The 15,467-nt window shown below is 35.4% G+C and overlaps 1 protein-coding gene across 3 annotated transcripts; it reads left to right on the top strand.

Moving 5' to 3' along the window:
* On the top strand, positions 74 to 2,976 carry LOC104759026 (protein CER1-like 1). Of its 3 annotated transcripts, XM_019239289.1 has the most exons (8): positions 74 to 590; positions 686 to 783; positions 886 to 905; positions 991 to 1,381; positions 1,494 to 1,601; positions 1,689 to 1,889; positions 1,972 to 2,244; positions 2,637 to 2,976. In XM_019239289.1, exons 1-8 carry the CDS (start codon positions 74 to 76, stop codon positions 2,814 to 2,816), a joined length of 1,788 nt encoding a protein of 595 aa, XP_019094834.1. In that variant the 3' UTR covers positions 2,817 to 2,976. The 3 variants fall into 3 exon arrangements, with proteins under 3 accessions (XP_019094834.1, XP_010480306.1, XP_010480305.1); XM_010482004.2 differs by having other exon boundaries at positions 686 to 905; positions 1,506 to 1,601; XM_010482003.2 differs by having other exon boundaries at positions 686 to 905.

Here is a 15,467-nt window from a genome sequence, read left to right as displayed (position 1 = left end):
GTGTGTGCCTTACATTCTAACTTCAAACGCACTTCCTTCAAACTTCTTCCAGTATTAGCTCAAGTACCTTTCGATGGCGTCGAGGCCGGGAGTTCTGACGGAATGGCCATGGAGTCCCCTTGGTGGCTTTAAGTACCTCTTGGTGGTCCCGTTAGCAATAGGAAGCATATATTCGTACATGACAGCGGAGGAGGAGGAGAAGGATCTAGGGCGTATGCTGATAGTGGCACTAATGCTGTGGAGAATAGTTCACAGTCAGATATGGATCAGCGTGTCGCGTAAGAAGACGGCCAAGGGGACGAAAAAGATCGTGGACAAGCCCATTGAGTTTGAGCAAGTGGACCGAGAACGCTCTTGGGACGACCAAATCATCTTCAACACTCTCTTTATGTATCTCCTCAACAGCAAACTCCCAGGCAGCTCCCGCGTCCCCATCTGGAGACTAGACGGAGCCATCCTTATTGCTCTAGTTCACGCTGGTCCCGTCGAGTTCTTATACTACTGGTTTCACAGAGCACTCCACCACCACTTCCTCTACTCCCGCTACCATTCTCACCACCACTCCTCCATCGTCACCGAGCCCATCACGTGTATGTACCTTCATCCAACATTTTCTTCTATTTTTATATAATGTGTACACATTACACATCAATCCATATAATATTTTTAATATCAAACTTGTCAGCTGTGGTGCACCCCTTCGCCGAGCACATCGCCTACACAATACTCTTCGCCATACCCCTAGTAGCGGCGTCCCTTTGTGGGATCCTCTCCATATTTTCCGTCGTTGCATACATGACATATATAGACTTCATGAACAACTTGGGACATTGCAACTTTGAGTGTTTCCCTAAACGTCTCTTCCACCTCTTTCCTCCCCTCAAGTTCCTCTGCTACACCCCCTCGTACGTTAACACGATATATACTTACACTATTAAGATTTCAGTTCATATATATAAGTACATAACATGGACATCAAATATGTTCAAGGTTCCACTCGCTCCACCATACTCAGTTCAGGACCAACTACTCTCTGTTCATGCCCATCTACGACTACATCTACGGGACGACCGACAAGTGCAGCGAATCCTTATACGAAAATTCTTTGCAGAGAAAGGAGGAATCACCTGACGTCATCCACCTCACTCACCTCACTACACGCGACTCCATCTACCAAATGCGCCTTGGCTTCTCGTCCTTCTCCTCTCGCCCCTTGTGGTCTCGATCCCCATGGTACCTCACCTACTCCATGTGGCCCTTCACCCTTCTCTTCTCCTTCTTCCTCACCTTCGCTGTCTCCTCATGCACCTTTGTCTTTGAGCGAAATCGTGTCCGCAACCTCATCCTTCACTCTCACCTCCTTCCCAAGTTTGAATTTCACGTAAGCATTTTTAATAACCTTATACGTCGCAAATAAATAACACTGTAATTTACACAAAATAACCTTTATTAAACTTTTATACTAATTTTTCCACATAAACACGTGGCGGCAGTATAAATCACAGCGCCACCATAGGTCCATAAACAATATCATTGAAGCAGCTATCATTGAAGCAGATGAGAAGGGTGTGAAAGTAATGAGTCTCGGCCTGATGAACACTGTAAGTTCATTTATTACTTCAGAGTCATCTTTTATATATATAAATTACTATCTCGGATAAGTGACTAATTAACTCATGATTAACGAGACGGAGGAGCTAAACGGGTATGGAGAATTGTACGTGCAAAAGCATCCAAAGTTGAAAATAAGGCTAGTAGATGGAAGCAGCATGGCAGCTGCAGTTGTGGTTAACAGCATTCCAAAGGGGACCACGGAAGTTGTCTTTAGAGGCAATATCACCAAGATTGCTTCAGCCATTGTCTTTTCTCTATCTCAAAAAGGCATTAAGGTATACTTTGAATATTTGTGAAAACAGAATCCACTGATCAGCTTCTCATGTCAAACAACAATTAATGTGTGTGTATGTATAGGTGGTTGTGTTACGCGAGGAGGAATACACCAAACTCATCAAATCTGGGGCCGACGAGAATCTTGTATTGTTCTCAAGCAATAACTGTTACTCCTCAACGGTATGGTTGGTGGGGGATGGACTAGGGAAAGAAGAACAGATGAAGGCAAAAGAAGGAACCCTCTTCATTCCCTTTTCACAGTTCCCACCGGATAAACTCCGCAAGGACTGTTTCTACCACTCCACTCCAGCTATGCTTGTTCCCAAGTGTGCCCAAAACATCGACTCGTGTGAGGTATATAGCTTAGAACACTACAAAAAGTACCGTGCTAGACTTTGACCTTGACGTCGATACTAAACCCATTTTTAAACCAAAAAGCATCAGTTTGAAAAACGTAGTAATGAGGTGTGACGTGGAGTAGACATCATTATTAACAAACGACATTCACTTTTACGTTTAAAAAACAAAAATCATCTATGGAGAAGCATAGTTGGTTTACAAACCGACGACAAATCCCTTGTTTTCAAGGAAATCTAAGTCGGTTTAGACTACATATTCGAATATGTGTTACTCTTGTATTATAAGTTGATAGAATACATATTCGAATATGTGTTACTCTTGTAATATAAGTTGATGGATTACATATTCGAATATGTGGATAATAGCGAATGAATGGTTTATTCCAGAACTGGCTGGGAAGGAGGGTGATGAGTGCATGGAGAATAGGAGGCGTAGTGCATGCCCTTGAGGGTTGGGAGGAGCATGACTGCGGTAATACTTGCAACTTTTTCCGTCTCCATGCCATCTGGGAAGCTGCTCTCCGCCATGATTTCCAGCCTCTTCAACTCCCACCATCGCATCTCTGATCTTTTCATATTCATATATCTCCCATCTGTTTATCATATACTTGTCTCCCCTCTATTTTTAATCTCTGATATTTTCATATTCACAAATTTGAATAATCTCTTTTATAAAATTGTTAATCAAAACAAAATGACATGAGTTAAGATGTGTAACGTGTTAATCTAAGTTAATTAATAACGACAAAAAAAAAATGATCTTTTTGTTCCGCTTGCTTTATATTGCTTCATATATGACAGACAGTTACGTCGATTATTATACAACACTGATTTGATATATTACGTCTTACCTAAATAATATTCGGGTGCATCATCATATCAAGACAGTTACAAAAACTTTGCGAGTTACGTTTTACTTCAAATGGTCCTTAGACTGTTTTACAAACAGCGTACACTCGCTACCTACTTAAGGAGCGGCTGGTAACTGTGTACGTACCACCAACTACCAAGAATATAATTTGTGGTGGTGAGAGGAATATTACTAAAAACAAAAAGTATAGGTACTATTAATGCCCTCATACTATCATACACAGTCTTGTATGGTATATAAATCTTTTAGTTAGTGTTGGACCGACGTCAAACACTTGCTGGCGCTTACATCCATGATCATGATTGGCCAGTAAGTATTTGCCAAGCATCGCATTTACATTGGGAGACTTTTAACTAGTTTCTCAGCATGCATTTAGAAATAAAAAATAATAAAATAGTAAGAGTTGGTATATATATCTTTCAGATAATAATACTTTGATTCAAGCCTCCAGGTAACCGCTATGGACACCAGATCCATCAAATTTGTCATGTGTGATACATGCTCTTACAACATTACAAACAAATAAGAATGTAATATTTTTTCTGTTTCGCAAAAAAGTTATTTTATATATTTATTTGAAATAAAAATGTTTTTATTTTATTTTTATATATTAAGTTTAATGTAGAGATACTATTTGTTAAATTTAATTCATTAAACACTTAGAAAATAAAGATAATTTATTATATAAACTTTAGTTTTTTATTTGATTTTATAATTTCAACACATGTATTTTTGTAATGCATATGTTAAAACATAAGATAATTCGAAATAAATTATAATTTATAGAAATGAATCTTCAGTTATTTGATGAGAATGTCTCTTTGTTTTTATTTTATAAATTTCACTCATTTAAAATTGATTATGACACGAGGTAAAATTAGTACTTATGAGATAACAACATAACAAATACATCTTAAATAATGTTGATTCAGTTTTTGTTGTGAATCGTATTTTGTTAATTTTTATTTGTATTTATGATTCTAACTAAGATACAGATTTGATATAATGTATTAATTGTGTCTGGTATAAAATATTTAGTTATATGCATTAAGATGAAATGTATAATTAAACTTAAAATATGGTTTATTATGATGATATAGATATTTAAATAGTACTTCTAGTCCTATAAAAGTTTTAAGGTAAAAACACAAAGATTAATAAACAATAAATATTATGTCATTTATAAAATTTCAACCAATAGAAAAATATACTGCATAGTTCAAATAGTCATAAATTGTTATATTAATAGAAATTGTCATTAACAAAATATACATGTCACATTATTTATCTGAATTAATACATTTGTAAAGTTAATTGTTTTCTAAAAAATAAACTATCTAACATGATCACCAGTGTTAACTTATTGATATAAAATTTACAACATTTGTAAAAACAAAAAAAAAACAAAGAATCTAACATGATCGAGACAAATTGTTAACATGATCATCTCAGATTACGACATGTATAAAAAACAAAATAAATCTATTTTTCTTCTTATATATCTTAAAAATACACTAGAATAATAATTTTATAATCTTATTATATAAAGTTCGATGACAAAATTACTAATTAACAAGATCGTGACACGGGTCAATTGTATCATTCAGATGTTGACACATGTCAATTTTTTTTTTATAAACGTAGTAGGACAACTTAATTATATCTACAGAATTTTACATGTTTATATTTAAAAAAAATTATTTTCTAAATCAAAAATGAAAACTAACAAAATCAATATATTTGATTTTATAATTTCAACACATGTATTTTTGTAATGCATATGTTAAAACATAAGATAATTCGAAATAAATTATAATTTATAGGAATGAATCTTCAGTTATTTGATGAGAATGTCTCTTTGTTTTTATTTTATAAATTTCACTCATTTAAAATTGATTATGACACGAGGTAAAATTAGTACTTATGAGATAACAACATAACAAATACATCTTAAATAATGTTGATTCAGTTTTTGTTGTGAATTGTATTTTGTTAATTTTTATTTGTATTTATGATTCTAACTAAGATACAGATTTGATATAATGTATTAATTGTGTCTGGTATAAAATATTTAGTTATATGCATTAAGATGAAATGTATAATTAAACTTAAAATATGGTTTATTATGATGATATAGATATTTAAATAGTACTTCTAGTCCTATAAAAGTTTTAAGGTAAAAACACAAAGATTAATAAACAATAAATATTATGTCATTTATAAAATTTCAACCAATAGAAAAATATACTGCATAGTTCAAATAGTCATTAATTGTTATATTAATAGAAATTGTCATTAACAAAATATACATGTCACATTATTTATCTGAATTAATACATTTGTAAAGTTAATTGTTTTCTAAAAAATAAACTATCTAACATGATCACCAGTGTTAACTTATTGATATAAAATTTACAACATTTGTAAAAACAAAAAAAAAACAAAGAATCTAACATGATCGAGACAAATTGTTAACATGATCATCTCAGATTACGACATGTATAAAAAACAAAATAAATCTATTTTTCTTCTTATATATCTTAAAAATACACTAGAATAATAATTTTATAATCTTATTATATAAAGTTCGATGACAAAATTACTAATTAACAAGATCGTGACACGGGTCAATTGTATCATTCAGATGTTGACACATGTCAATTTTTTTTTTTTATAAACGTAGTAGGACAACTTAATTATATCTACAGAATTTTACATGTTTATATTTAAAAAAAAATATTTTCTAAATCAAAAATGAAAACTAACAAAATCAATATATTTGATTTTATAATTTCAACACATGTATTTTTGTAATGCATATGTTAAAACATAAGATAATTCGAAATAAATTATAATTTATAGGAATGAATCTTCAGTTATTTGATGAGAATGTCTCTTTGTTTTTATTTTATAAATTTCACTCATTTAAAATTGATTATGACACGAGGTAAAATTAGTACTTATGAGATAACAACATAACAAATACATCTTAAATAATGTTGATTCAGTTTTTGTTGTGAATTGTATTTTGTTAATTTTTATTTGTATTTATGATTCTAACTAAGATACAGATTTGATATAATGTATTAATTGTGTCTGGTATAAAATATTTAGTTATATGCATTAAGATGAAATGTATAATTAAACTTAAAATATGGTTTATTATGATGATATAGATATTTAAATAGTACTTCTAGTCCTATAAAAGTTTTAAGGTAAAAACACAAAGATTAATAAACAATAAATATTATGTCATTTATAAAATTTCAACCAATAGAAAAATATACTGCATAGTTCAAATAGTCATAAATTGTTATATTAATAGAAATTGTACGTAAAAATTGGAGAAAATATTATAAAATACAGCAAAAGAAAGCCTTAAAATCCTTTATACTATAAAGCACAAGTCACTCTACCAATATTTATTTGACACATCAGCAAAAAACATTATTTTTACAAACAATCGTTAAACAAAAAAATATCGTGGAGAAAAAAAAAAGCAAAACTACATAATTAAAACAAATTCCTAAAATCCAGCTAACGAGAAAACAAATTATTTTTCAAAAAATAAAATAAATAAAAGTAAAATTGTGGTAAAGAAAGAAAAACAAAACAAATTACATATCTATTCAACTAAAAATAAGTTAGTTGATCAATTAATACCGACATGTGGGCAAGTTTATCAAAATTAAGCAGAAACTAAATTAAGAAAAAGAAAGTTAATTGATAAAAAAAGTGATAGTTTTCCTTTTACTGCTACGTTCTATGGGAGAAAGAATACCATTCTCACTATTTTTTTTTTTAATCTCTCTTCTTCTCCAATATCAGTTCTCTATTCCATTTTTTAATTTCTTCATTGATCCTTCTCAAATTATCAGTAAAAAATAGAGAGAAAAGCCATTTTTGAGAAAGTCAAATCTTCATCTTTGAGGCATTTGTGAAAGTAGAACGTCAATTCCAAAAATTTGGTGCCAAATGATCTTTAAGTACACCATGTTTTAGGTAAAGAACATTTTCCTTTTTTTTTTATTGTAGGTAAATTGTTTCTATGATACAACCAAATAAGAAATAAATTATATATCTTCATATCTTTAATTTATCTTCTCTACCTTAACATCATATTTACTAAGTCAACAATTTATGGCATCTTTAAGAATTTTCTTTTGCTATCACTAATCTTTGTGTACAACTCTATTTGTGACATATTATAATTTAGTTAATGTGTGCCATGTAACTGTAAATTGGGTTTGTTAACCATAATAATAAAAAATTTATACAGTTTTTTTTTATTTTTGTAAAATTTGTAATGTAATTAAGATATAATTTCGGTGCATAGCACCAGGTATAATACTAGTTATGATATAAAAAGGAACATTGTACTTCAAAAAAAGAAAAAAATTTTACCTAACGCAATAAATAAAAATGGAAATTGTTGACAGTTCCACACATAAACACTTTGCTTGGACTATAGAAAAATTAGAAAAAAGATGAGTGCGGGAGAAATTGACATTTCCAGTTATGACATAAACACTCATTTAAAATTGATTATAACACGAGGTAAAATTAGTACTTATGAGATAACAACATAACAAATACATCTTAAATAATGTTGATTCAGTTTTTGTTGTGAATTGTATTTTGTTAATTTTTATTTGTATTTATGATTCTAACTAAGATACATATTTGATATAATGTATTAATTGTGTCTGGTATAAAATATTTAGTTATATGCATTAAGATGAAATGTATAATTAAACTTAAAATATGGTTTATTATGATGATATAGATATTTAAATAGTACTTCTAGTCCTATAAAAGTTTTAAGGTAAAAACACAAAGATTAATAAACAATAAATATTATGTCATTTATAAAATTTCAACCAATAGAAAAATATACTGCATAGTTCAAATAGTCATAAATTGTTATATTAATAGAAATTGTACGTAAAAATTGGAGAAAATATTATAAAATACAGCAAAAGAAAGCCTTAAAATCCTTTATACTATAAAGCACAAGTCACTCTACCAATATTTATTTGACACATCAGCAAAAAACATTATTTTTACAAACAATCGTTAAACAAAAAAATATCGTGGAGAAAAAAAAAAGCAAAACTACATAATTAAAACAAATTCCTAAAATCCAGCTAACGAGAAAACAAATTATTTTTCAAAAAATAAAATAAATAAAAGTAAAATTGTGGTAAAGAAAGAAAAACAAAACAAATTACATATCTATTCAACTAAAAATAAGTTAGTTGATCAATTAATACCGACATGTGGGCAAGTTTATCAAAATTAAGCAGAAACTAAATTAAGAAAAAGAAAGTTAATTGATAAAAAAAGTGATAGTTTTCCTTTTACTGCTACGTTCTATGGGAGAAAGAATACCATTCTCACTATTTTTTTTTTTAATCTCTCTTCTTCTCCAATATCAGTTCTCTATTCCATTTTTTAATTTCTTCATTGATCCTTCTCAAATTATCAGTAAAAAATAGAGAGAAAAGCCATTTTTGAGAAAGTCAAATCTTCATCTTTGAGGCATTTGTGAAAGTAGAACGTCAATTCCAAAAATTTGGTGCCAAATGATCTTTAAGTACACCATGTTTTAGGTAAAGAACATTTTCCTTTTTTTTTTATTGTAGGTAAATTGTTTCTATGATACAACCAAATAAGAAATAAATTATATATCTTCATATCTTTAATTTATCTTCTCTACCTTAACATCATATTTACTAAGTCAACAATTTATGGCATCTTTAAGAATTTTCTTTTGCTATCACTAATCTTTGTGTACAACTCTATTTGTGACATATTATAATTTAGTTAATGTGTGCCATGTAACTGTAAATTGGGTTTGTTAACCATAATAATAAAAAATTTATACAGTTTTTTTTTATTTTTGTAAAATTTGTAATGTAATTAAGATATAATTTCGGTGCATAGCACCAGGTATAATACTAGTTATGATATAAAAAGGAACATTGTACTTCAAAAAAAGAAAAAAATTTTACCTAACGCAATAAATAAAAATGGAAATTGTTGACAGTTCCACACATAAACACTTTGCTTGGACTATAGAAAAATTAGAAAAAAGATGAGTGCGGGAGATTTTAGGGTTATGAACCCGAGCGAGCAAGATGCGATGATGATGGAGGTGGGTGATGGAGGTGGGTGATGGGGGTCGTCCACCAGGAGACCCTCATGATGGTCAGAAGGTGTGGGTGAACAAGGTCATTGGTGGTAGTCCCGGCGGGATGCCCAATCCAGAGGATCTATTGGATGACAAGTTTGTGACTTGTCATTGGCGTTTCCAAATGGGGAAGATGGGGAACCAGTGGTTACGATTGGGTATGAGGTGTTGGCGGTCATGCATAGTCTGTGGCAGGAGTGTATGATTGTTAAGGATCTAGGGAGAGTGATTTCGGTAGCTGTGTTAAGTAAGAGGTTGCGAGAGATGTGGAAGCCAGTTGGGGCGATTTCTGTTATGGATCTCCCGCGTTAGTTTTTTATGATCTGTTTTGAGAAGGAAGAGGAATACATGGCAGCTCTCACGGGAGGTCCATGGAGGGTGTTTGAGAATTACCTTCTCATGCAGACTTGGTCACCGGAGTTTGATCCACTAAGGGATGAGATGACCACGACTTCAGTGTGGGTTAGGCTATCAAATCTCCCATTGAGTTTTTACCATCGTTCGATTTTGGTGGCTATTGTAAAGGGTTTGGGGAAGCCAGTCAAGGTGGATTTGACAACCCTAACCTTTGAGAGGGCTCGGTTTGCGAGGGTTTGTGTGGAGGTGGATTTGAGATGACCTTTGAAAGGTACGGTGCTGGTAAACGGGGAGCGGTACTATGTATCATATGAGGGTCTCACTAATATTTGTTCTAAGTGCGGACTATATGGTCACTTGATTCATACATGTCCCCAGACGGTTCAAGAGAGAGGGTTGGTTGCGGTGTCAGAGCCGGTGGGTGCAGAATCAAGTGGGAGTAGACCGACGCAGGATGGTTTCACGGCGGTTCGTCACCGAGGGAGAGTTGCTAAACCGCTGGCCGTTCGAAAAAACCTGGATGGGAATCAAGGACACAATCCTCGGGAAATCCCGATTAGGAAGGTTTTCGAGAATATTGCCATTTCTAACAAATTTGGCAATTTGGAGATTGATGTGGGATCGTGTGAAGTAAGGAAAATTGGGGATTCGTTGTATGGCAATAAGGAAAATGAAATATCTTTGGCGAATCTCAATAAGGGGAAGGTAATTTTGAAAAAACCTCTGGTGCATTTAAGGGTGTATTTCAGGAAAAAGGGGCCGAAGGATCCAAAACGATGGAGAAAAAAGCTTTGAGGCTTAATGGGCCAAAGCCCAAACCAAAACAGAATAGGTCTACACGGGGTTTAAGTTTTGGCCTGGGTAAGGGTGATGTTGAGTTGTCTGCCTCTGGGAAGCGATTGCGGACAGAGGGTCCGGGGGCTTGTCGCTTGGGTGATGGATTTGTCGCTGACGGAGAGACGGCGGTGGGGCAACATAATGGTGGGGCTATCGGGAGGGATTGAGTGGGTGTTTCCTGTCGATTGCCACAAGATACTGACCATCAGGACATTGTTGTGGAGAATGCTCCGTTGACGGGTATGGCGGAGAGTGAAAATGCATAACAGGCTGCCCCGGTAATTCATATGTTTGGTATCAATTTTATAAAGATGATTAATTTTTTGTTGTGGAATTGTCGGGGGCAAATAAACCCAACTTTCGCCGGTCAGTTAGATACATTCTGAAGAAGTTTAGTACAGATGTTCTTGCTATGTTTGAGACTCACGCGGGTGGTGATAGAGCGAGACGTATTTGTCAAGGCTTGGGGTTTGAAAATTCCTTTAGAGTAGATCCGGTTGGGAAAAGTGGAGGGTTGTGGTTGTTATGGAGGTCGGGAATAGGTGATGTGACAATCGTTAATTCGTACGACCAGTTTATTAACGCTAAGTTGGTTGATGGTGAGGAAACTTTACACATTATCGCGGTGTACACTGCTCCTACTGTTAGTCGTCGAAGTGGTCTTTGGGGTTTGCTTTGAGATGAAATACAGGGTATTACAGATCCACTCATTGTTGGTGGAGACTTTAACACCATCGTTCGGGTGGATGAGAGAGATGGTGGGAATGGTAGACTGTCTGCTGACTCACTTGCTTTCGGAGACTGGATCAATGATTTGTTTCTCATTGACATGGGTTTCAAGGATAATCGGTTTACATGGAGACGAGGGCGTTTGCGGGAGAATTATTTTGCCAAAAGACTGGATAGGGTGCTTTGTTCTGCGTCTACACGGTTGAAATGGCAGGAGGCTTCAGTGTCTCACCACCCTTTCTTGTCTTCTGACCATGTGCCTCTATATATCCAATTGAGTCCGAAGTTGAAAAATGATCCAAGTAGGAGGCCTTTTCGTTTTGAGGCAGCTTGGTTACAACATTCGAGTTTTAAAGAGTTGGTGTTAAACTCTTGGAATCGTGATCTCTCCACTCTACAGGCGCTAGAAGGGTTGAGATTTACTTTAAAAACGCTGGAACAAAGAGGTTTTTGGAGATATACATCAGCGCAAAAAAGAAACTTGTGAATGAGATCAAGGTACTGCAGGATCTTCTGGAAGTGATTCAAACTGATGATCTTTTGAGTAAAGAAGATATCTTGAGTAAAGAGTTTGATGCGGTTTTGGAGCAGGAAGAAATGTTTGCCACACTTCTACTGTTATTCGCAGGCGTAGGAATAAAGTTGAAATGTTGAAAGATGATATGGGTCGTTGGGTCTCTGATATGGGAGAATTGGAGGACTTGACTGTGAGTTATTATAGTCGCCTTTATTCTACAGAGGACGTGGAAGATGTTGTTGAGACTCTGCCTCCGCAGGGATTTCCTTGTTTTGCTCATAGTGAGTTAATAGCTCTGACTTCACCTTTTGTAGGCTCGGATGTGGAGACTTCAATACGGAGTATGGGTGCGTTTAAAGCCCCGGAGCCTGATGGTTATCAGGATATTTTCTATCAAGATTGTTGGGATACTGTGGGAGAGTCTGTGTCCCGTTTGGTCCTTCAGTTCTTTGAGACAGGACAATTACCGAATGGCTTGAATGATGTCTTAGTGGCTCTGATTCCAAAGGTGGAAAAGCCGGAGAACATAGCCCAATTCCAACCAATAAGTATGTGTAACGTTCTGTTTAAGATCATCACTAAGACGATGGTTATACGTTTGAAGCGGGTGATCTTGAACTTGATTGGTCCGGCTCAGTCAAGTTTCATTTCTGGCAGGTTGAGTACAGCCAATATTGTGGTTGTCCAAGAGGCAGTTCACTCGATGAGGCGTAAAAAAGGTATAAAAGGGTGGATGTTGTTAAAACTTGATTTGGAAAAAGCTTATGATCGTATTCGGTGGGATTTTTTTGAAGATACTCTTAGAGCCGTAAGACTACCAGAGGAGTGGATAAGGTGGATTATGAAGTGTGTGACGGGTCCTTCGATGACTATGTTATGGAATGGTGAGAAAACAAGTTCTTTCAAACCACAAAGAGGTCTTCGCCAAGGGGATCCTTTATCCCCCTATCTATTTGTGCTTTGTATGGAGAGGTTATGTCACCAAATAGACCGAGCTGTTGGTGCAAAAGAGTGGAAGCCTTTCAAATTGTCTCAGAGAGGGCCTCAACTTTCACACATATGTTTTGTTGATGATCTCATTCTCTTTGTTGAAGCTTCTGTAGCTCAGATTCAGGTGATTCAGGGAGTCTTAGAGAGGTTTTGCTCTGCGTCGAGCCAGAAGTGAGCCTTGAAAAGTCCAAAATCTTTTCTTCTGGTAATGTAACGCGTGATTTGGAGAGACTGATTACGGATGCGAGTGGCATCAAGTCAACACGTGACTTGGGGAAGTATCTTGGCATGCCAATTTTGCACAAGAGGATTAACAAAGATACGTTTAGGGAGATTCTGGCAAGGGTGTCATCGAGATTGTCGGGTTGGAGGGTACAAGTCTTAAGTCTAGCTGGACGGGTGACTTTGACTAAGGTTGTATTGTCCTCAATTCCAGTTCATGCTATGAGCACTATTGCTCTTCCAAAGTATGTTCTTGATGGTTTAAATAAAGCATCACGCTCTTTCTTGTGGGGAGGAACTTCTGAGAAGCGCAAACAACATTTACTGGGTTGAAGTAAGGTCTGTAAGACGAAGCAGGAAGGGGGTCTAGGGATCCGCTCAACACGATTGATGAATAAAGCTCTGTTGGCTAAAGTGGGTTGGAGATTGTTGAATGACTGTACTAGTTTGTGGGCCAGAGTGTTGCAGAGCAAGTATAAGGTAACGAACATTCGTGATTGTTCTTGGACTAACCCTAAGACTACATGGTCCTCCACCTGGCGAGGTGTGGTTTCGGGTGTCACTGATGTGATATGCCCATGTATAAGTTGGGTCATGGGTGATGGGAGGAGTATTCGGTTATGGGAGGAAAAATGGTTGTTGATTGTCCCACTTCGTGAGTGTACTACGGGGTTGTTGTTACCAGGTTGCAAGGAGTTGAGGGTGTGTGATATGTGGAACATCAGCACAAGGTGGCAATGGAGTGGTATTGACCCATATGTTTCAGAGGAGATTCGACTGCATCTGACAGCGATGGTGGTTGATAATGTGTCTGTTGGGCATGATAGGATCTCCTGGGGGGAGGATCCACTGGGGAAATTCTCAGTTCGCACTGCATATCAGTTTCTTATGCGGGATGACACGCTAAGGCCGAATTTAATGTTTCTATATGATCGTCTCTGGAGGGTAGTAGCTACTGAGCGAATCAAGGTATTTATCTGGCTGGGTTTACATCAAGTGGTGATGACAAATATGGAGCGTCAACGACGACATCTTTGTGAGAGTGGGACTTGCCAAGTTTGCAAGAGTGGAGAGGAGTCTTTATTACATGTTCTCCGAAACTGCCCTGTTATGTCAAGTGTGTCGACTAGGCTGGTTCCTCGACAATGGAGAGCATCCTTTTTCACAATGTCTTTAATGGAATGGTTCTATACTAACCTGGGTCTGCAGACTGTTAGTTATGGTTGTCCTTGGGCAACTTTATTTGTGACAGCTGTGTGGTGGGGTTGGAAGTGGAGATGCGGTAATGTCTTTGGGGTGCAGGGGAAGTGTCGGGATAGAGTACAGTTTCTTAAAGACAAGGCCCATGAGGTTTTTCAAGCTCATAAGAGTTTGCGGTATGTAGGAGCATGATATGATCATGAAACCATCCAAGACGACTCTTGAGCCTTGTTCAACACAAACGGAGTCAAAGATCAATTATTCCAGCCAAACTACTATTTTGGATACATTCTTACCTCACTTAGAGCATATATCGAAGTGAAATCAGTCCAATCAGAGTTTGTATGAAGGAGTTATTTATGTTACAAATCAGGTCAACTCATGGCTACGCGATTTGGACCTACGAGCATTCAACGGAGGATTCCAATCAAATCAGACAGATTCAAGCTATGAACCAAAGTTTTATGGAATCTTGATCCATTCCAGAACCATGGAGAATTGGAATCACATTAATATCAGTTCATATGTGAAAGATATAGATATTTCAAGTCAGCGGATCTATCTGAGTCCCAGTTTCACGTGTGAGCCAAACATTGTATTGCACAGACCAGTTCAGCAACAATTTCGACACGAAATCAGTTGAAGGATTTAAATGGATCTCTTGTGTTTCCAACAAGTCTAAGAACACAAGATTTGGCTAACAAACCACAAAGTTACGCTTCATTTGCCAAATGAGGTCAATCTAGTTCTTCACATGAAGAGTTTTAGGTCCAATTGGTTTAGGTGCTTCCAGAATTATGTTTGGCAACCAGGAGGTGTTTGTACTAATCCCAAGAGGAAGAAATGGTACAGCCAATTTTGTTTCTCATCAGCAAGTTGGATCAAAGAGTCAAAGAGAAAGAAGAAAAAGGAAACATATAATGGGTCAAGTCAAGAGTTTATGGCCAAAGTGAGCATGGGAAATTCTAGTGGGGATGTTGTCTATCAAGTCTAGTCAACTTTCAGCCTAATACAAGCCCAAGAAAGCCCAAAATAATCACTTTATTTTGTGGGCTAAGAAGAGTGACGAAAATAAGAGATACATGCACCAAAAGTCACTTTGGAGGAAGGAAACATGCACCAAGAGTTTGGTCTTCATTCAACTTAGGATCTTTAATGTTTTTAGTTTCAAGAATAATCAATACTTGGCTTTGTGACCAAGTTTTCTATCCCTATATAAACACGTGTAATCTCATTTGAGAAAATCATTCAATCAAGAAATCTTTTATCTTTTATTTGAGAGTGGAAAACTTCTTTGTTCCT

The sequence above is a fragment of the Camelina sativa genome, chromosome 17 (genome assembly GCF_000633955.1).
Source record: "Camelina sativa cultivar DH55 chromosome 17, Cs, whole genome shotgun sequence".
In the NCBI taxonomy this organism is placed as follows: domain Eukaryota; kingdom Viridiplantae; phylum Streptophyta; class Magnoliopsida; order Brassicales; family Brassicaceae; genus Camelina; species Camelina sativa.
Note: the sequence above shows the minus strand (reverse complement) of the source record. Positions and strands in the feature narration are given on the sequence as shown.